Source organism: Pinus tabuliformis, chromosome 3_2 (assembly GCF_031772625.1).
Source record: "Pinus tabuliformis cultivar Carrire ecotype Pingquan chromosome 3_2, CPIR1, whole genome shotgun sequence".
Taxonomy (NCBI): domain Eukaryota; kingdom Viridiplantae; phylum Streptophyta; class Pinopsida; order Pinales; family Pinaceae; genus Pinus; species Pinus tabuliformis.
In genome coordinates, this window is record NC_142302.1 from 796,736,636 (window position 1) to 796,758,431 (window position 21,796).

The 21,796-nt window shown below is 36.7% G+C and overlaps 1 protein-coding gene and 1 pseudogene across 1 annotated transcript; one reads left to right on the forward strand and one right to left on the reverse strand.

Moving 5' to 3' along the window:
* Positions 1-700: 700 nt before the first annotated feature.
* On the forward strand, positions 701-1,462 carry LOC149182993 (uncharacterized). The gene has a single exon (XM_089414765.1). It carries the CDS (start codon positions 701-703, stop codon positions 1,460-1,462), a length of 762 nt encoding a protein of 253 aa, XP_089270891.1.
* Positions 1,463-18,765: 17,303 nt separating this feature from the next.
* LOC149182994 (small ribosomal subunit protein eS19z pseudogene) lies at positions 18,766-19,101 on the reverse strand (annotated as a pseudogene).
* Positions 19,102-21,796: the final 2,695 nt, after the last annotated feature.

Sequence of the window (21,796 nt, forward strand, 5' to 3'; positions counted from 1 at the left end):
AGCAGCTGTTTGACTTCAGGTACGTGACTAAACCTTGTTCATCTATTGCATGAATCTAGTCTAAGCATTGCATGAACGAATGGAATGGTGAAATTAAGCCACGAATGTAGCAAGACACCCAGTTCTCTAGCACTCACGAGAAAATCACGAAGCATGCGTGGATAGTCATTCACGTGGAAGTTGAGAAACACAGGCAATGGAAGATTTGTTGAACTTCAGTGCACAGGGCATCAATTGATTAACAAATAGAAGAAGACATGCAGTTCATGAGAGCACAGCAGTTCATATGGGCCAACACACGTTTTTTCCACCTCACTCCACCAAAAATCACACAGAATTAATGAGCGCTCAGCCGAAACTCATAGACTGCTGTTAACTTGCACTTGCATCATGTTCAACTGAAGTATACATCCTCTGCTTCCTCAAAAAGATTAACCTATCATCCTTCACTGATTGTTTTGGCCTGTTCAAAATTCTCCAGCATACCAAGATTGTGCATAGGCGCAGAGACATCCTATGGCATCCAGCTAGCATTCTACAGGAAGACGTTTTACAGGAAAATACAGCAGAGCCTTCTAGAGCAGAGAAGCCTGAGTTTTTCTTCATCAAGTTTGGAGCTTGAAGAAAGGTGAAAATAGCTGAGGTGGATCATGCTATTGATTTTATTGTTTGTTCACTTGCACGTGATATTGCAGAGGGTATGAAAGCCGTGGAATTGCTTTTAGAGCTTTCAAAGGATATGGCTGTGTGTGAACAGATTGGCAAGGTACAAGGTTGTATCCTCCTCCTTGTAATAATGTCAAATAGTGACAATCCTAAAGCTGCTAAGGATGCAAACGAAGTTCTGGAGAATCTCCCATACAGTGAGCATAATGTAGTGCAAATGGCACAGGCGAACTATTTCAAGCCTTTGATACAGAACCTGAGAGAGGGGTCTGACACAATGAAAATTGTTATGGCAAGTAAGTTGTCAGAGATAGGTTTAACAGATCAAAACAACACTGCATTGCTCAAAGAGGGAGTTGTATTTCCACTTCTTGAAATGATTTCAAATGCTAATTTGAAGTCAAAATTAGCAGCCATTGGGGCACTTCAGAATCTTTCAAGTTTACCTGAGAATGCTTTACAAATGATCAAAGATGGGGTGGTCCGACCCATCTTGGACCTTCTATGCACACCATTGTCAACTGTATTGGCTTTGAGAGAAAAAGCTTCTAATACCTATGCAAACCTTGCTATGTCTACAGCATTGCCCCAAAGAATAAATGACACAACAACTGCATTATTGGAATCCGATGAGATCATATACCAGCTATTATCTTTAATAAATTTGACACCACCTTCAATACATGGAAGCATTGTTCGAGCATTCCATGCCATTTTTTGTGTACCAGCGGCTGTTGAGGCAAGGACAAATTTAAGAGAGGGAGGAGCAATTCAAGTATTGCTTCCCTTTTTGTGAAGCTACATACTCTGAAATGCGAGCTTATGCTGTGGAACTGTTGTTTATCTTGTCTCAAGATGGAGATAAAAGAAAATTAGCAGAACATCTTGGAGAAAAATATATGAAATGTTTAGCAAAACTTATTTCAACATATTCAAATGAAGAAGAGAAAGCTGCCGCAGTCGGAAAGTATTGTCATGTTAGGAACAGAAATTTGAATTAAAGTTAACTAATGGAAAAACAGTGATTTTGCATGAAGTGAATCTACCATGAAACAAACTGGAAAGTTCTGGTGTTGTTCTGGTTAGATTTGTTTATTTCAATACTTTCCAAGGGGTTCACAAGGTCTTTTGCAATAGCCAGATTATTCCATGTGAAATAATTCTTAAAAGTGTGATTCGGTATGAAGTTTTGCTCTACTCCTGGTTATACAGCAGCTTGAAACAAAACTTGGGAATTCTCATTTTTGGCCTGTTTTGAAGCAATTTCAGATTGAAGGGAAATGCTGATTCATAGCAATGTGAGCAAGTCATATTTTCTCTGCCCTTGATCTATCTTATGTTTTGTTCTGCTTCTGTTATCAATTCTTAGCAGAGTTCAAATCCAAGATTAAGAATGCCATTTGATTCAGTTAAAGGCCTGGAAACACTTTTTCCCATCTAGCTTTGGCATGCAATATCTATTCTCGGGCAGTTCATTGTACTTGTGTGCTTTTATAATACATTAGACTTGCCATTTGTGTTGGATTCGTCAGCTTTCAGGCAGCAGAACCGTTCAAGGAGAAGGCACCCCCAGCCAAGCAAGCAAAGTCAGAGAAAATTGGTTCTACAGGAAGTTAGCAGACTGTTTCTACAGGAAGCCAGCGAACTGTTTCTACGGGAAGTTTGAAAAGAGGGAAGCCAAAGGAGGAATCGGCCGAGATGTTAGCCAAAGAAGCCACCAGGGCCATCAAAGAGGAGGAGAGAGATTGGTTGCTCAGAGGATGAGCAACACTTTCAGTAGGGGGGTGATGATGAGCCCCAAAAATGGACAATTATTTGGGGTCATTCAACCTCCTAATTTGACTTAATCCACCATTCTCATTAGTTTATTGCATGTTTTTTATTATATTTATGTTAATAGAGTGAATTTGGTTAGTCATTATGCCAACAAGTCTAATGGGTGCTTTGTGTAGCCTTTTTGGTCAATTTGGAGACAAAATTGAAGGTCTTAATGAGCACTTGGCAGCCAAATTCGTGGGAAGACAAGGGAGAGGATTTGTAGGAAGGTGTCCCCTTCATTTATGGGCCCTTACCTCGAATTCTCCACCATCAGCTCGGAGTTCAAGGGCCACCGAATCAATCAACACAAGGGCAGCCAAGCAAGTCAAGTAGGACTGTTGTTAACTACAATCCTTGGGCAGCCGAGTCCCTAAATTTTAGGAGGACTGTTGGGTCCTCAAATTGTATAAATAAGAAGGCTTAGGGCCTCATTTGGGTTAGCCAGTGGATGTTAGCTAGTTAGCGAGTAGATAGTAGCTAGTGGTTAGTCATTTTGTAGCCATTAGTTAGCTAGTTTGTAATTCGATTTTTATGCAATAGATTAGCTTTGCTTTCAGCTCATGTTCAAGTTCTTCTTGTGGACAGTTTTGATGTAACTCTTCATTTATTTATCAATAAAGATGAATCCAGCTTTGCACCAGCTCTAAATCTCTCTTAGGAGGCTGTAGCTCTTGGGGTTGGGCCCATCTCAAGTGCCCAGTACCTCCTTTGTTTATCTTTATGTGTGTTTGCTGCATTCTTAGAATAAAATCTGCTATTTTTATTTAAATCTTGCTTTGTTATTTAGATTTCTTTTGATGGTTAAAGTAGCTTCTCACGGTCAGAATAGATTGGTAGGATAATAACAAGAAAAAGGCTACCAAACACCTTGGATCTCACCTCCCCCTCAGTGGAGTCATGAGCTGGGACCAATGTGACTTTGTTGCCAACAAAAACGCTGTTTTGCTTTGCCATGCAATTCTTAGTGTTGGAATCCTCTTTTGTAGATGCTGATATTAGTAGTATTTAAATGCTTTAGTTGATGATTTCTTATTGGCATAAGTTAGTTCATGCATTTCATTTCGAATAAACTGCTGTTCATTTCCTTTTGTTTTTACTTAGGTCAGAATAGAGTAAAGTAACTAGGTCATAGGTTTTATAAGTGTTTGTGTGTTCAGTTTGAAATACCACTTGCAGAGTACCTATTAGCCTTCCTTACCTGCACATACCCCATCCAACCTACCTGTTTCATCCTTCACTCAGAACCCTTACCTTACATTTACCTCATTCGCTTACTTTGCCATGATTCTCATCTTCTTGTGCAACACCATCTCATCCCTCCTTGAACAAATCCAATCACTCCTTCGCCTCATCCACCAAGCCCTAGACCTCTTCACACCCCTATTTCACCTCCACACTCATTCCTCCATCTTTTTCTCTCCATCCATGCTCCAAAATCCCATTTCGAAACATCTTGTTGAAGAATTACAGACCATCCTGTAGAAATCCTGAACATCCTGTAGAAACCCCTGCAGACTTCTTGTAGAAGTTCATAAACACGGTTGCATGGCATCCAGACTTTGTGAAACTCTCTGAAAGGATGTTAGGGACCCCTTAGACCCTCTCTGAACCTTCCCAACCTTTCCCAAGCATTTCTCCTCCTTGATCCACCTCTGCACAGTGAAAAGCTAGTTAAAAGCACATGCATGATAATTCCAACAACTTAATCAAAAATACAAAAAGATGTTTTCTTCAGATAGTGATAACTCAGACACATGAATTTTACCTTCCTAGAAGTAATGGCATCTCTTTCAGTAGTTTGCATGCTCTCCTTTGCGTCAGTAGGACTAGCTGGTAGAATTAGGGTTTGCTAGGGTTTGCATTTCTTTTTTGTCTTTCGGTTTCTTTTCGCAATTAGATTAGCTTCCTTCGAGTTAGCTTTCATCCATAAATTAAAAAGCTTCTTCTAAGAGCTCATAGAAGTTGGCTTAAGCTCCTAGCGGACTTGTGCCAGCTGACCAAGTGATAGCTGCGGCAAGAGCTAGTACTTGTGCATACAGAACCGTCGCTTCCAAGTTTGTTACGAACTACCGGGTTGATAAAATTAAAGAAGGGAGTTCCAGGAGTTGTAGCGTTATTGCTACAATACTGGGGCCCACCAGTATCCAAGAAAAGAATTTATATTTACCTGGATAGAATTCAAGAAATTGAAAAGATTCCTCTCCCACACAACAAAAGGACAATGCAATCATTCCTAGACTAGATCAATTTTGTAAAAATATTTGTTCCAGATTTCTCATAGATTTTTTTACCCCTTCAATCAATGATAACAAAGAATGTAGTCTTCAAATGGGGTAAAGATGAAAGAGAGTCATTTGAGTTAATGAAAAAGGCAATCATAAATTCTCCTTCTTTAAGAACTCTGGACTTTCTCAAACCTTTTGTGCTATATACTTTTTCATCTGATACATCATATGCAATAGTTTTAACATAGCTGAATGATCAAAACATAGAGGAACCTATCTCCTTTTTCAGTTCCAATTTACAAGGTTCCGAACAAAACTACTCAGTTGTTGAGAAACAAGGTTTTTCTATCTTTAAAACCTTGAAACCTTTTAGACCTTTTTTCCTAAAAACTCATACAAAAATAGTAGTACCTTACCCTGTAGTAAGGCAATCATTGATTCAAAGAGAAGTGGGAGTGAAAAGAGCCAATTGGGTCACTGCACTTCAAGAGTATGATGTAGAAATCTAGTGAGCTAAAATTGTTAGGGGCCAAGGTTTTTACAGGATGCTAAATGGAGCTTCCCACTTATCAACAGAATAAGGCCAAGGTAATTAAGTGAAAATATCATAGGTAAGCCTCAACGATGCACAATCACAATATGTTGATTTAAATTTTTATTTAAAGAATGGTTATGCTCCTATGCATCTCAATTACAAAACAAAATGTGCTCTAAGGTTGAAATCAAATCAGTATGAATTAATTGATGATGTATTATTTATAAAAAATTATGATTCAATGTTACTAAGATGCCTAGAGAAACTGAAGGTGAAAAGGTTATGTAGGAGTTACATGATGGACTAGTTGGAGGTCATTTCAGAGCAAACACCACAACTCACAAAATCCTGCATGCAGGTTATTATTGGCCAAAACTATTTAAGGATGCACATGACTATGCAAGAAAATGAAAAACTTGTGAAACTGTATCTGTAAGCGAAAAGAAACCGACATTCCCTTTGCAGCCAGTGAATATGCAACAACCATTCGAACAATGGAGATTAGACATAAGGTGAGATTGTTCCTAACTCTTCCAAGAAACACAAGTACATCCTTACAACTAATGATTATTTCATGAAATGGGTAGAGGCTATCCCAATAAAGGTATCTAATACAAAAATTATTACATGCTTTATTTATTAGTACATAATCACCAGGTTTGGCCTACCCACAACTTTAATGCTTGATAATGCATATTATTTTTCTGGAAATACTGTAGTAGAATTTGCTTTGAAAAGAGGTTTCAAATTGAAGTATTCAGCCAACTATTATCCACAAGGTAATGGATCAGACAAATCAACAAACAAAAACCTTATCAAAATAATCAAGAGGAATATGAACCAAAATCATAGGAATTGGCACAAATCATTGCTCTTTAGGCAGATAGAATAACACACAAGGCCTCAATCGTTTCTTCTCCTTTTGCTTTAGTTTATCAAAAAGAAGCAGTTCTCCCCACAAATATAGCAATCCCATCTCTCACCCTAGTGCAATTTATGAATGAAAATCCTTCCTCTTCTCTTCCCGAAAGACAATTTCAGATATTTAAGCTTGAAGAAGAAAGAGAAAAGACTAAAGCTACACATTCCCATCATCAACAGTTAGTCAAAGTCTCTTTTGATACAACCTCTGTGAGTCATAAAACCATTGAAGTAGGTGATATGTTTTTGAAATGGGACAAAGCACATGAGGAAAAAGGTAAGCATACCAAGTTCCAAAGACTGTGGATTTGACGATTCCAAATCATTGAGAAAATTGGTCAATCAACATTTCTTTTACAAGACTTGTTAGGTAGGATGGATTCTTTGCCCGTTAATGGGAAAATTCTAAAAATAATTTTCCTACAAGACAACCTTTTCTATTTTTGTATCATATGGTTCTTAAGATTCTTAGGAAAATAAATGTTATGATAGTATTTAATTTTGGCTTTTCAAAATAAAGTCTATGATAATATTTTTATTTTTTGTTTTTATAAGTAGGAAAAGTTAAAGAAATAATTAGAGCATTTGAGTATCAAAGTGAACCTTATTTCTTTAGAAAAACTTGACCTTGCTAAAAACACTTGTTCAATGAAAGATATCTTGTCTTTATAAAGTATAGATGCCTTGTTATCAGTCAAGAAAAGAATCTTTGACCTAGAAAGGACTTTACAGATCAATATCTTAAATCTCTATTAATATCATCCAAAACTCTTTAAAAGGGACAATTATTCACCCTATCTGGTAAAATTTTCTTTTTTCACAGTGTAATTATAAAATATACAAAACTTAAAAAGATAATAAGTTTCATTATGAGCTTGTTTACCATGATCATAGGGGAATAATTAAACTGATATTACCAAAACTACATATCAATACAGGGCAATAGCCAATGATCTAATCAATTAAAGGACAAGGGGTCTCATCAAGAGCTAGTTTGTTAAATTTAGTTACAACTGGTGAATGGCATTGTCCTTATTGGGTTACCAAACCTAGAAATGTCTTTTAAGAAACCTGAAAATAAAATTACATGAAAAGAAAAACAAGGTCCAAATGAGAAAAAAACAAGAATGTCATTTTGAATTTTGAAAATTTCTGCGGATGGGACAATGAATCATTGTTGGTTAAAAGATAACCCTAACGAGGCTATGAACACTTGCTGGCAATAGAGACCCTATCTGTGATAAATGAGTAAACAACAAAACAATAATCTATAGAAGACACCTACAATATTTCTTTAAATCCTAGTATTGGTTGATGCAAACATTTGTATTTTTATCTCTACAAGAGTAAAGTAGTTGATTAGATAGATTGAGTGAGTGATTATGATTTCAAAGAGATGTTGTTTAGTTTTTGACTCATGTAATTTTTATCTCTATAAATTTTCTTATTTTGAATGTTTTATAAATTTCAAAAGATCCATGAGAGATAGTTGGTTCTCCCAAGTGAACCAACAATTATTATACTATGTAACAATCCCCCCATTTATATGAGTAATAGTTAATATCTAACACATAAATGGGGACCCTTTTAAAATTTAGCCTTTGAAAATAAATGCTAACTCTAAGAATTTTTCTTAAAAACCTTAAAATACAACCCAAGCTTATAACCTATATCACAAATCGCATTTCCCTATTTTTCATGTCACGGTTCTAAATATCTTAACGAAAACCCCGCATTGCAATATGCGACGAGGTCCCCGCTACGATTTTCTAATCACCACACTTTAACAACATGCAATTACACTTCGCAAATCGTAAATTGATAGAACATGCCATTGTGTCACCCCTCAAGAATTTGTGAAATGCGATATTGTGATTCTCGCATTTGGATTTTGCATTAACTCCATATAACGTTATATGGAAACATTTGAAATCTACGATGCCCAAATAAAGCATGAAGCGTGGATAATTTATTGAGTTTTAATGTAATAATGAGTGGTTTGAAGGAGTAATTAATGTGTAGTAGTTCGAGGAGAGTAATTGATGTTTTCAAGTTATGGCTAGTTAATACTGAAATCTCATGTAAAATATTCCCACGATTCAAAGTCATTTCAAAGAACTCTCTACCATAATTTCCCTCCATTGTGTGCATTGTTATATCTCTTTCATTTTAGGAAATCTTTGAAAGAGATGTCATTGTGAAAGGTGATGTAAAAGTAGAAGAAGCAGGGAATTACGGAGTTTGAGTTATCATAGAAGTTGCTTATATTCACTGCTATAGTTTGTAGCACCAATTAAGGAGTGACAACATTGGAAGTCATAAACAAGAGGCTTGAAGATTAGCATCCTAAAATTATTGTCATAAAGGCAATGACTGACTCAACAAAAACCTTTGGGGGTCTAATTCAAAGATGCTGCTTCTTCCTTCCTTCACAGAATAGGAGCAAGAGTGAAAATATTTCCATATACTGATATGATTAGATGGGTGGTTGAAAATCCCAGTATTGAAGATAGGAAAATCAAGAACTCAAAGATGGAGCTAATGGGGTCATTCAATGCTAAAGACCTGAAGAAAATGTATCATATACATGACCCTCGGGACATATATGATAAACCATACCTAGCCAACTTCACAAAGAAAAATGAAGAACCCTTCAAGATAATCTAGGGCTAGAGGGTACTGGAGAACAAGTTTAAATATGATAAAATGGGTATGTATCCCATAGCTTCTTTGGAAAACCCCTATAACCACGCATCTTCTATGTTATGTAGGTTATATGGATTACCTAACAATACCAAGTTTTCCATAGAATGGATTCCTCTAATTGATGCTTGTGTTAATTCCCACATAATGGATTAGGCCACTATCCTATCTGATAATCTAGACACTGCCATTTCCGAGTATCGTTAGAAGAGATCCTCCTCCACAGAGAACCTTCCTCCATTTTATTTTAGTGCCTATATCACGGATGCCATCTATATCTGCACTTAATTTACAATCATGAGTTGGAAATTAACTTTTCAGGACCCCTACCCCATCCATCTCAACCATAAACAGATTTGGGAATCCCATTATATACCCCATTTTTATAAAGTATGCCATGCTATTATTTTACCATTAAATCAAGTGATTTTTTAATGCCCCCAGGTTTTCTAAAGAAGCCGCCACAGACATTCTTGTGGTAGGCAAGTATTTTGTTGAAGAATGGTTTACATGTATTATATTTTTTGCCAGTGCAGCGGACCCACATGTACTCAATTTTTATGTCTCTGATAAGCTATTGGCAAGAGAAATAGCTCACCACAATGTGGCTAAAGGCTTAACTAAGAGCCTAAAAGATAATAAGAACTATTTGTGGCCATCCTTTCCCATTAGGTGTGGTTCTTTTTTGTTGGCCAATTTCAACCATGCAACCAAGGAATCACTAAGCCTGGAGAGCCTCAGGCTCCATACTCTGCCAAAGAGGCAATTCAACCCTAACAAGATAGCACATAATATTACTACTACATTAAGAATTAAGCCCTTTAATCATGAGGTTAATTATTCTGAAGATCTTTTACAATCTGTTGAATCATTCAAACAAGCATTTGATTAGGAGAAGGCCAATTTGACTCCTGAAGATTTTGAAAAGTTTCAAGAATTCAAAAAATCAAAGCCTAGAAATAATTCCATTGCATTTGTTAAGAGTCGAGGACAAACCTACACCCAGTGTAAATATCAATAGTGAGGGACAAATTCTTGCATATAATCTCAAGTGGACAGAGGGAAAACACAGGACACATGAAGTCCTAGGACACAGAGAATAAAACGGAATCTAGCGCGAGGTTATCCGAAAAGCAGGACATAAGTGACCTAACTAAAGATACCTGTTTTGAGATAAAAAGTAGCAATCTAGAGTAGGAGTGAGACCAATTCAATAAGAAACTACAAGACACTCCTACAATAGTAGATGACCAGGAAACAATGGAATATCACACTCCTCTTCAAGCTCAGAAGACTTCACAGTCTGAGCCGATGGATGAGAAAGCGACAATTTCCCATCATACATAAATCATTCCTGCATTCAAAACATTGGAAATTATCCTAAAGGTTATTGAAATTTCTCCTTTATATGTGTTCTATAGCCCACAGAAAAAGGCTATAGTGAGAAGACATAGGAAAAGAAGGATGACGGAAATACTCGATATCCTAGTAGGGAATGAGCCAATGGACATAGTCTGGAAGGATATCTCTTCCAATCATGCTAAAAATTTAACAAGACTCTCACAATTTACAAGGGCGTATGCTACTTCCACCATGGATAAAGCTACCGAGGTATCTATTTTTTTAAGGGAGAGGGAAGAGAAGATAGCACAGCTTGAGAAATAGCTGAAAATTGAAAAATAAAATATGAACCAACACGCTGATGAACAAATCTCTCAATTGCAATAGAATATGGAAGTGTTAAAGATAAGCCATGAAGCAGACATTTCTGCGAAGAACATGCAAATTCAAGAATTGCAAGAAGCCATGGAAAAATATGAAGATGTCACTACTATCGATGAATTCATAACCGATGCACTAGAGCTAAATTCCCTTCTATCAAAAAAACAAGATTTATTTTACCAAAGAATGTCGCATGTCACTCCTTATCTGATCACCAGTGATTAGTTGACGGATAAGGCGATTGACCAGAAGAGTGAATTTAATGATTTAAATACAAAGATTTGTGAATTCATTGAATGTTAAGAAAATGAAGAAGTAAGGAGAGATAATCTACTCGAGATTGAGGAGACATATACAAACATTTTGTTCACAGATTGGTATGTGCAGATCAAAGAGGCGGAGTTAGGGTGACAAGACCAACAGGAGTGGCAAAGAACATAGTAAAAGCAGTAAATTACACTTTGAACACTACGAAATTGATGAGAGAAGGTAATCCAAAGGCGTTTCCAGATTTAAATAACTTGGATCAAAACTGGAAGGAAAAGGTGAAAACCCAAAGGGAAGCAATCACAATGTTATCAAAGGCTGACTAGGAGGAATATTGGCAATACCTTGTCAAGCCTCATAGCGAAATCATGACGTTCAATTTCTCACTCCATTCAACTCAAAGGATGATTCCACCTCTCATAGATATTATCTTCGCAGGATAGGCTAGAACATAGTTTGGGAAACCTCCTCAAGTGAAACTAATGTACAATATATGTGATCTATATGAGAAGCTAGCAGACAGAAAGTTATCTTTTTAACCTCAGTTCATCAAGTCACTTTTATTTTTAGAGTTAGTTCCTAGTTAGGAGGAAGGTTGTTTGAAACCTCCTCAAATTTTTGTATAATATATTTTTTAACATTAGTTAGAATAGTATTTATACCCTTCTTATGCATTTAGAGAAGGCTCCAAAATTTTATCAAAAACATTTGCAAAGAATGCACTTATGTAAGTTTGTGAATGCCTTGATGAAATTATGGAACATGGTAATTTCTTTTAAATAGCAAACTACTTTCCTTTGTTGATGCAGTACTGTATACTTGGAGAATAATTTGATTTGAAGAAAGGAAATGATCTATGTCATTAGTCAAATGAGTAGAAATTCACACATATGGTACTTTTATCTTGTATGAATAGTTTTGTTTCTGTTTAATTAGTGATAACATTTCGTTTTCATGATTTGTATATTGAATATGTTCTTTCTGTTATCTGTCAATTGCACTACTATATGATGCCTAGATGAAGGTGTTTATTTTCATATATAATCATCCAATATATGCGATATAGTTTATACATTTCTTTGACTAACTATTTAGTCAAAGAAATTATCTTTACACGTTATCATCTTTGTTTAATGCGTGAATGATCTTTATTATCACATGTTAAATAGATATCCTTTTAGATCACATATTACATAGAATACCTGGGTTTATATTAGATTAAGTTAGCTAGAGATTTGCATGATAGAATAAGCCATTTAATTATCATTATTCTTACTGCAATCGCTTGAAAACAACCCATTCTCATTTTAAAATCCACATTGGGAAACTGACCCCATCATCCCCAGTCAGAGCCACCACTTCAAATGGAAAAGGAGATGTCTTTAAGGTTTGGATCGAGTGGTTATTCCCCATGTTGGCGGGGCAGAAATGTGAGGCTTCAACATGGTCCAAATAAGGTGGTCCTCCTTGGGAGTAAGGATGATCCCAGCCATTTTTATGTTGGAAATGTAAGCATCCCATTCTGAAGCAAGGTGTGAGGGCAAGTTGAGACCCTCAAAGGATTTCTAGGTTATGATAATAGAGGATATTTGGGCAGGAGTGGAAATATCATGTAGAACACGAATTCCCAAGTTATGAATAAATAAAGTAGTTGGGGGGAGAGAATATGTGTACCATACATGCCATTGAAGAATCAAGACTAATTTCTGGAATTATTCTAGAGCCACTTTACCACTTAAGGTTACTGAAATACCAATGCTTGGTGAGTAATAAACTATGCCAAATTTGAGAAATCTAGAGGGGAACTAAAGCACTAGATTAGATACAACCCCATAAGTCACATCCCCAAAGATATTTATCCTTAGTTATCTTATTCAAGAGTCCAATGAAACTAATAGCCTGCCATAGGTTTTTGAGAAGAAGGGTAGAATTGAAGTTTTTGTGGCTTTAAGGCCCCATCAACCTAAGACTACTAGATGACTTAATAGATCTAGACATACTAGATGGATTTTTCCAACCAGAGATGGGCCAATCTAAAGGAAAAGAGATATGATGTTTTTAAGATGCCCTGTGGAAGCTTGAAAATATGAATCCAATAATTTGAGAAGTTGTGGACAATAGATTGTATCAAAATGGCATGACCAATGAGAGAAATCCATCTGTGATATCATTGTTGAAGTTTCTTTTTTATCTTTATAAGAAGTCAATTCCAATCCATATTCTTGTAACCATTGTGCTTCAGTCTGAAGACAAGGTATTTAAATCCCTTCTCTAGGGCAGTGATTTGAACACCAAACTGATTTTTTATTTTCTTAATCCTTGATGCAAAAGGATCACAAGAAATCAAAGCCAATTTTATTTTGTTCATTAGAATATCTCAGGAAAGACAAACACTTTGTAGAATGTGCTAAAAAATACCCCATTATTTGGGATTCAAAGGCTCGATTGCCAGAATATCATCTGTGATCATCATGTGAGTTATAGAGACAACATTATCTATCAGGTAGCTAGAGAACATGCACATGTCATGAATCGCAATGATATTTTTGCTAAGACCATCGATAAAAAAAAGGAGCAAGAGTGGGGAAGGGGAAAAACCTTTCGAAGGCCTCGGGAGGAAAAAAAATTCAAAAGGGGAGTCGTTGATGAGGATGGAAAAATTAGAATATTTGATGCACGATTGAATCCAATGGATCATGGATAACCTAAGACCTATCCTGTGAAAAATCGTCCATAACAATTCCCAATCCACTGAGTCAAAAGTTTTGGATAGGATCATTTTTAAAAGGAAAGCATTCATATGAAATTTTTTCGTGGAATGAAAAACTTCCTGGGAAATGGCTACAACATCGTGAATATGGTGATGTTCTAGAAAACAAAATTGTTCAGCCGAGATAAACTTGGAGAGGAGAGGTTTGATCTAATTGGCCATAGTCTTGGAGATCAATTTGTAGATAGTATTGCAGAGGGAGATGGGTTGGTAGTCTAAGAAAGAAGAAGGCTAAGGAAATTTGGGAATAAAGGAGATGAAAGTGGCATTTACCACTCTAGTGACCCGACCAATTTTGCGGGACTCCTCCAGCATGTCAGTCAACTCATCAATCATGAGATCCTGGAAGTGTATAAAAGGTTCCATGATCCAGCCATCAAGGCTAGGGATTTTTCCTCTAGCCAGGTCTTTTAAAATACATTAGACATCCTCCTTTGTGACTAGTCGATCTATAATAGAGTTATCTTAATCATTGGACATGATAGGGAAGAGGATGAAGAAGTCCATCTGGAAATTTAAGGTGACAAATTCTCTAGCTCTGTAAATAGACCTAAAAAATAGGAGAGCCTCTCTTTCAATATCACATTGTAGGGAAATTTGGATCCCTGAGTTTGAGAAATGATGGATTATGTTGTCTCTGAAAATACACTTGTTTATGAAAGAAGCATATATTTTTGTCTTCGTCTGCCATCCACATAACACGACATTTTTGTTTCCATTCCTTAGCTTGTTTGAGAAAAATTGATGATCTGTGTTATTCCAGAAAGTAGGATTCCAATTTGGAGGATTCTTAGAAGTATGATGGAATGATACGATCTTCGAGGGAGATTAAATAATTGCCAATTTCAATAGGTTCATGAATCAAGCCCTTTTTTTAGAGCCCATATGCGAACCTTGAATTTAAGAGCCTATAACTTATTAGGTAATCAATCCATTTTTAGAGAATCATCACTCCCAAATGGATCAAACCAGAAATTTCAAACAATATCGATGCAGTCTGGTTCCTTCAGCCATGAGTAATTGAATTTAAATGGGAAGGTTGTCTTTGGGAGTGTGCTAGACCAACCAAGTAAAATAGGAAAGTGATTAGAGATATGAGATGGTAGAGTCCAAGATTTTATGTCCTTGAGGTGAATGGAAGTAGCCTCGTGTACAAAGAAGCAATTAATCGCTTCAAAATTCCAAGACTACCACATCTGCCATTTTTCCAATTAGGGGCGATGGAGTCTAGAGTGAGGTTCGAGAGATTTTTTGCTGAAAGGATTCTCAGAAGAACCTACCTAATTGATCAATTCGACCATGTGAACTCCAAATCTCAAAGGAGACTAGGGTGAGATTAAAATCCCCTGCTAAAATCAGTGAGTTGAGCTCGAGAATACGACTGTTGTCTACCGTGCTCCATAATTATTTTATGTTATAGTAGGGAGCATATATATTGATGATTATGAGTCTAGAATTAGATCCCCACTATCCACTAGTCAATAAAAAGCTAGTTCAGGTTTTGTAGACTTCTAGTTGAATTTGTCTAGATTCCACATTCTTGTAAGCACTCTTGATCGTCCATTGCCTCTTGTAGCACATACTATCCAAGTTGGGCAGATTTGGAGCAAGAAACCTCAAGTCTACTCCGTATGAGTTATTATTTCTTGGAAAAGCACTAAATCCGGTGTATAGATTTCAATAATTCTTTTCATAGATTGTCTTTTAAGGGTCAATCCCAAAAACTATACATTTAAACACATTATGGTCATACAAAAGGAGAAAATTTTGGTGACTCTACATTAAGAACTTGAGGTTCACTGATGGCCACAACATGGTGTCCCACTTAGAAGGAGACAAGATCATGACTTGGGGCAGTTGAATTCAAAGACTCTTGAAATTTAGCTAAAATATTAGCTGGGGCAATAGTGATGTTTGAAATTTTTTTAAATTTTTTTGTCCCTTTATTCCTTCAAGTGGTGACATTTCTGAAGGACCCAAGACTGAAATGTATACTATTATCATCATAAATAGATCTCTTAATTGATAGGGGCTCCAAGGTATTCAATGAATCATGAGCAAGGCCGAAGAATTCAAAGTCTTCTTCAAAGGTGAGAAAGTTCGGCCATAAGGGGCTCTAAATTTGATTGGTGAGAGGAAGTATGGATCCCTTGGAGGGGAGGAGGAAACTGATGGAGTCGAGGGAGCTGCAAATGTTGCAGGAAAAGAAGGTGTAGATGGGAACATGGGGATTTTTGGATGCAGGAGTCTTGATAAAGGTTTTGAGAATTCCCATGAGGAATACTTAATTATCAGTTTAAGGCGAGACTTGGAAGGAGATAATCGGGGGGAGATTGATAGGAGGGAAGTTAAAATTTTAATAATTTTTGGGGGGAGAAGAAATAGTATTATCAGCCTCTTGATATATGATTGTAGAGAAGATATGGGAAGCATTTTTCTTCCTGACCATTTTAGAGCAGTCAGTAAGTAGACCAGACACACGATATAGAGGACTACGACTGAAACGATCTGGATGTGCAATGAACAAATGTCCAAATTTGTCACAACACAGGAAACTAAAGGGGACAACGCAATAGTACAAAATTTGTTTTCTAGAACAGGGACACCAATAGATATATATTTTTGCAGGACAACCGCATGATAGCAATCATTCTACAAGGATCCATGTCGTCTATTTTTCCATACCCCCAAGACAACCTTCATCAAGGTAATATTGTTTTCCGATGGAATTAGTAATATTTGTAATTTCCCTCCGGCTCCATAGCTCTAGTGGAAGGCCAATGATATTGACCTAAATGATATTTCTTTGAGAAGATTCAATAGCCGGTTCAAAGTTGAATGACCATCTCTAAAGGGATGAGAATCCACACCTTTGACCCAAGGGGAGTCCATGATACACTCACCATGCTCTGGTGAGAGGAAATGAAAGGTAAATCATCATTTTCGTAATGCGCTAATTTGAGGGCGATACAATAGAAGGGGGAGCCACCAAGTCTCAATATAGGGTTTCGTCTAAGCCCTAGTCAATCTGCAATATACCCAATGGCCCACGAGAGCCTGTTGTTTAAGTTTAAGTTGAGACTCGCTTGTAATGCCTGCACCCATGGGCTATTGGTATGATATAAAAAACACTAACCTTTTTTCCAAGGAAAAAAACGGTAACCTTTTATTTAAAAAATGAAAAGTTACACTTGCAGATGCATTAAGCATTTCTGTATTATTCCCATAGGGCTCAAGTGCTTTCGCACCCCATGCAACGTTAAAAAATTAACGTGCACTAGAAGAAGAAAAAGAGAAAGAGAGAATAAGGGGGGAAGGCAGAAAAACTGAAAACCGGTAGTGAGTAATGGACTCACCCTTCAAGTTTTTCTCCCCTTTTTCTTTTCGACCTTTCGCCACTCACCTTGAGTTGGCTCGATCGAAGCTATGACTAACTATGTTTCTACTTTCTGTGTAGCTGTTTCCTTGTCTGAATTTGAAGTGTCTGAGTGATGATGCCTTTTGGTCCCTCGCATATTCAGATCCTCATTTGCTTTCTCTCCCTGATTTGTGTGAAACTGTGAGGCCTTGTTATCTGATGTGGTTCCCTTTTGGGTCTCCATTCCTTGAGAGACCTCTGCTTTCTCTGTGGGGGTATCTTCCTCTTCTGCTTCTGATTCTTCATCCTCTGAGACGGGGGGTGGAAATTGCCATCCCTTCCTCTGCTTCCCTTTCTGCTTCTTTTTGTTGTTTACTTTCTTTGCTTCTAGACATGTGCTTTGCAAATGTCCTGTCTGCCTATAGAGCCTACATCTGAATGCAGTTTTTTCGTAGTCTAGTGTTTGCAACCAATTTTGTTGTTTGTAGATCAGCCTGATGTTTTCTGGCAACCCTTTACTTAGATCTACTTCCACACAAATACGTGCGAAAGTGTAGACCCTTTCATCAATCCTTTCCAGATCTGTTTTGAGATATTTCCCTATACTGTTCCCGATTCCTTCCAGTACTCGTTCACTCCAAAAGTGAAGGGGAAGGTTGTATAGGCGGACCCAGACCGGCACTTTGGATACCGTCATTTTGTTTGGATCGAAATCTGGGAACCATGGGGTCATAAACAACCCCGATGTTCCCCAAAACCAAGGCCCAACACTGATGATTGTATCTCTAACTTCCTTGGATGCAAATCTTACTATACAAAACCCCTTGGAGCATAGGTGTATATCACATTCCATGGTCCATTTGGTGAAGATCTAGTGGAATAGGTCCATTGGTTTTGGCCAGAAACTGTTAAAACGACAAATTAGGGCCTGCGTTTCATAGGACTTAATGAAATCATCAAGCCCGGTAGAATCAAAGTTTGGAGCTGGAGTTTGCCCTAGCTGATCTACTATGTATGGCCAAGGTGTATATCCACCTTGATTTGGAGAGGCCGCTGATTCTTTATTGCCCTGTAAAATGTTTTTATATGAGGAAACTTCCTTGGGTTGATGCTGAGGTGCTGTCTTTTTCCCCTTGTCTCCTCCTAAGGAGCTTGGCTGTCCCTGAGGCATAACCCCTCCTCTCAGCCAGAGGTTTAAAGCAATGATTGATCCTAGACTTATCTCATAGCTTTTCAACGATCTACTGTCCTGAAGGGACCACCTACCGCTGACCAAATGTTGGATCTGTACTGGGTATCCCGTTACTGCCCATATTTGTTTTTTCAGCTGCAAGATAGTGCTTTCTGCATGTACCCACACTAAGCAGGTTTTCCCCACAGGGGTTTTAATAAAAATCTGAAAAGGAGTTGTTTTTACCTGTTCCATCTGTAAACCATCTTCTGGATCTGGCCTCGTGTCGGGTCGTTTTTCCTTGTGCATGCCTGGATCCACCAACCCTCTGCTCGATCTTTGCTTATTGCCGCTAATCTGCTTCCTGGGTTCTGACTGTTCTCGAGTGTTGGCCAGATCATGTAGATCCAGGCTGGATCTGAGCACAATACCCTCGGATCTAAGAAATTTGGGCCCCGTTTGGCTGCCAACGGGTTTCGATCTCATCCTACCAGAAGTCCTCTGCACAAAAGAAAATCTGCGCGCACCATCCTTTGCATGGATCCCGTTGTGCCCGGGAATCCCAGTAGCGCTGCTCGTAGAACCGCATGGCCTCCTGCGAGATCTGACCTACGCTCCATTGGGATCCCTCTCAGTAATGTTTATTTTCTCCAGTTGCTGCAATGCATGGCATGCAGAACCACTACTCTTACAGAAATGTGGTGGACGAGACCCGTTTCTCTGGCTGCCACCATAGATCTTGCGGAAAGGACCAAACCCGATTCCATTTCTCAGGTAAATCTTACGTGCCATAGAAGCTACGCTGTCATGATGCCATTCAAAATCATATTGAGCAAGATCGGTCCAGTGGGGAAGCTCAATCTTTCCTGAAACCTTAAGATGGGCAGCGTAAGCCCTGACGAAATCGTGAGGTGAAAAGACTTTGACAATACATGTCGTCGCCATTGACGATCCTTGCCGCAGGTTTTGATGATAAAAAACACTAACCTATGTGGACAGAGTAATCAAATTGATATGGTCTATATGAAGATGAAGTGACCAAACTGAAGGATTTTCTAGTTATACAATAGAAATAATATAACTATTTTTTCTTCATTATGTTCGTAAAATAGTGATATTCTATTTTATTTTGACAATTTTATGTACCTTATTTAATGTTATTGCATTGTTGATAGATCTAGGTTTCTATAAAATGGATCTATTTATTACTGTGAATACGAAAAAATCTATTATGTGGATGGATGTGGAATCTCAAATGCCTATTTTTGTTCCATATATTCATACATTGATGTAAATACCTTGAGTTTAGGGCGATAGGGATACTATTATTTAGATAGATTGCCCCTCTTATAGTTGATGGGTTTGAACAAGCTAATTAAGAGTATTTTGACACTAGCTAAACATGGTTTGTCAAATATTAAAAATTATAAATAATGATTTTATGTATTTGCAACAAATGGACAATAAATCTAGCAATAAAAAGGAAAGTGATAAAATATCTAAAATATTTCCAAGGTAGTAGAAAACATATTCTTCCATCACATTACATCATTCAAATATATTTTATCATCAACCTAAAACTAAAACATCTTAAATATCCCATAAAACTTATATTAATAAAAATTTATTTTTATACTTATAATAAAATATTAAAGCATCACATATAAATATTAAAGAATAGATAAATAATAGATAAATATAAATATCAAACTTCACGTATAGTATTTTTTTCCTTTTGTTCTAAAATGATTTACCACTTACATACTTTGTTTTTTCAAAATTGGATAATGCACTAACTTTTTGCGTCGATTGGTACATTTTGCACTAACTTTTTGCATCGATTGGTACATTTTGTTGATGATATTATAAGTAAACTGTAAAATTATGATGCCTATGTCACCATAAAAATGAGAATCACAACCGAGATTTTATGAAAATTTGCCATTTTCTCGCATGAATCTTTGGTTTTGGTTTTGAATTAACAAAGGACTTGAAGTCGCCTCCATTTTTAGAAAATTATATAAAGTTGAGGATCTCATTTGCAAGGTTTGGACGTTGAATATTTCATCTCAGTTTAATTTTGAAGGGATTATAATTATAGGATTACAATAAAATCGTAAGCCATTCCACATATAAAAATTGTTGCCTCCCTCCCTAAGTGCGTGTTTCCCTTTGGAGAATTTTGACCTATGATTTCCTTGAAGCATTTCATAATTTCACCTAAGGCTAGTTTTTTTATCATTGCCATAACATTAATCTCATAACATGACTTATTAGGTCTATCAGCTAAAGGCTCGTGACCTATAGCTTAGCGTACCATTAGAAAGGTTTTTCTACGCTCTGAATTTTGTCATGCCTTTTAATAGCTATATTTCCCTTGTTATCTTTGTGTTGGCAGCAATGTGTGCATCACTGTAAACCTCTGTAAAAGTGTTTAGTTTTAAGCCTTCTGACCCTACTCAAATAGTTACCTTTCCAAAACTCTTGTGACCCTACTCTAATAGTTACCCTTCCTTTATGTGGAGATTAAGGTAATGGTTTTCTGACTTCATATGTAGCTAGAGTTAAACTTATGATAAAGTAAATGGATCTAACTAGTTGATCTATTTTCGGGTTAAACTTATGCATGTAAGTTGACCTATTTTGCCCCTAAAATTATTCACGTACGAAACAAAAGTGTAGATTTAAAAGGAAAGAAGAGATGTGGTAGAGAATACCATAAAGAGGAAAAATAAATTTAGTTTCAATTTTTGTTAATGTGAATGAATAAAAAATAAGGGTAACAATTACATAGCAACATACTTTCTACTTCATTTTATGGTTATTAGTAAGCTGGCATGATTAAGGCAATGTAGAGTTTGCACTTGTTCTTATGAAAACAATTACTTGTACTGGGTGATATATTTTATTTTGGCAATATACTACACTGAATACATCTGCACCTTTAGAGTAAATTCTATTAAGAACTTGAATGATGTCATGCATCGATTTAGAAAAACAAAAGGTTTATTAGGCTTATGTGACAATTCGGGAAAATCGTGCATTATAAGTGTGTGGATGGGGAATTTTTGTGGAGGTATGAAAGTGGGGGAATAATTGTTCTCCCACGCATACTCCTCTTATGCACATCCTTTCAATATGTGATGATGGATACTAGGAAGGATTAGTAATTCAAGTATTTGACCATTCAAGTTTGTGTCAAATATCTATGTCAAATAAAGTGAAAATTAATATTTTGCAATAAATTATAGATGGTATTGTGTGGAAGAAGTGCGTGATAGGGATAATTGCATACATGTGAATGTTAATATATAAAAGTTCCCCCACACATATTGCTCTTGTACATATTAGTCAAGTTACGAAATTGATTTTAAAATATGAATTTAGGATTAGTTTTAAAGTTACTAGAATAGTTTTAAGATGCCAATTTTTAGCATACCATGGAAAAATAGAAAATTAAATTATGATACTTTTAAAAATAAAATTGAACTATAATAGAGTAGTATTTTGGCACAAAATTCTCCTTTAAAAGTGTCGATTTCCAAAGAAAGAGATTGATTAAGTTTATGTGACATTTCACCAAAACATTTCTGCAAAATAGGCAGTGTATTGTGTGGAGGGGAATGTGTGTCGAGGTGTC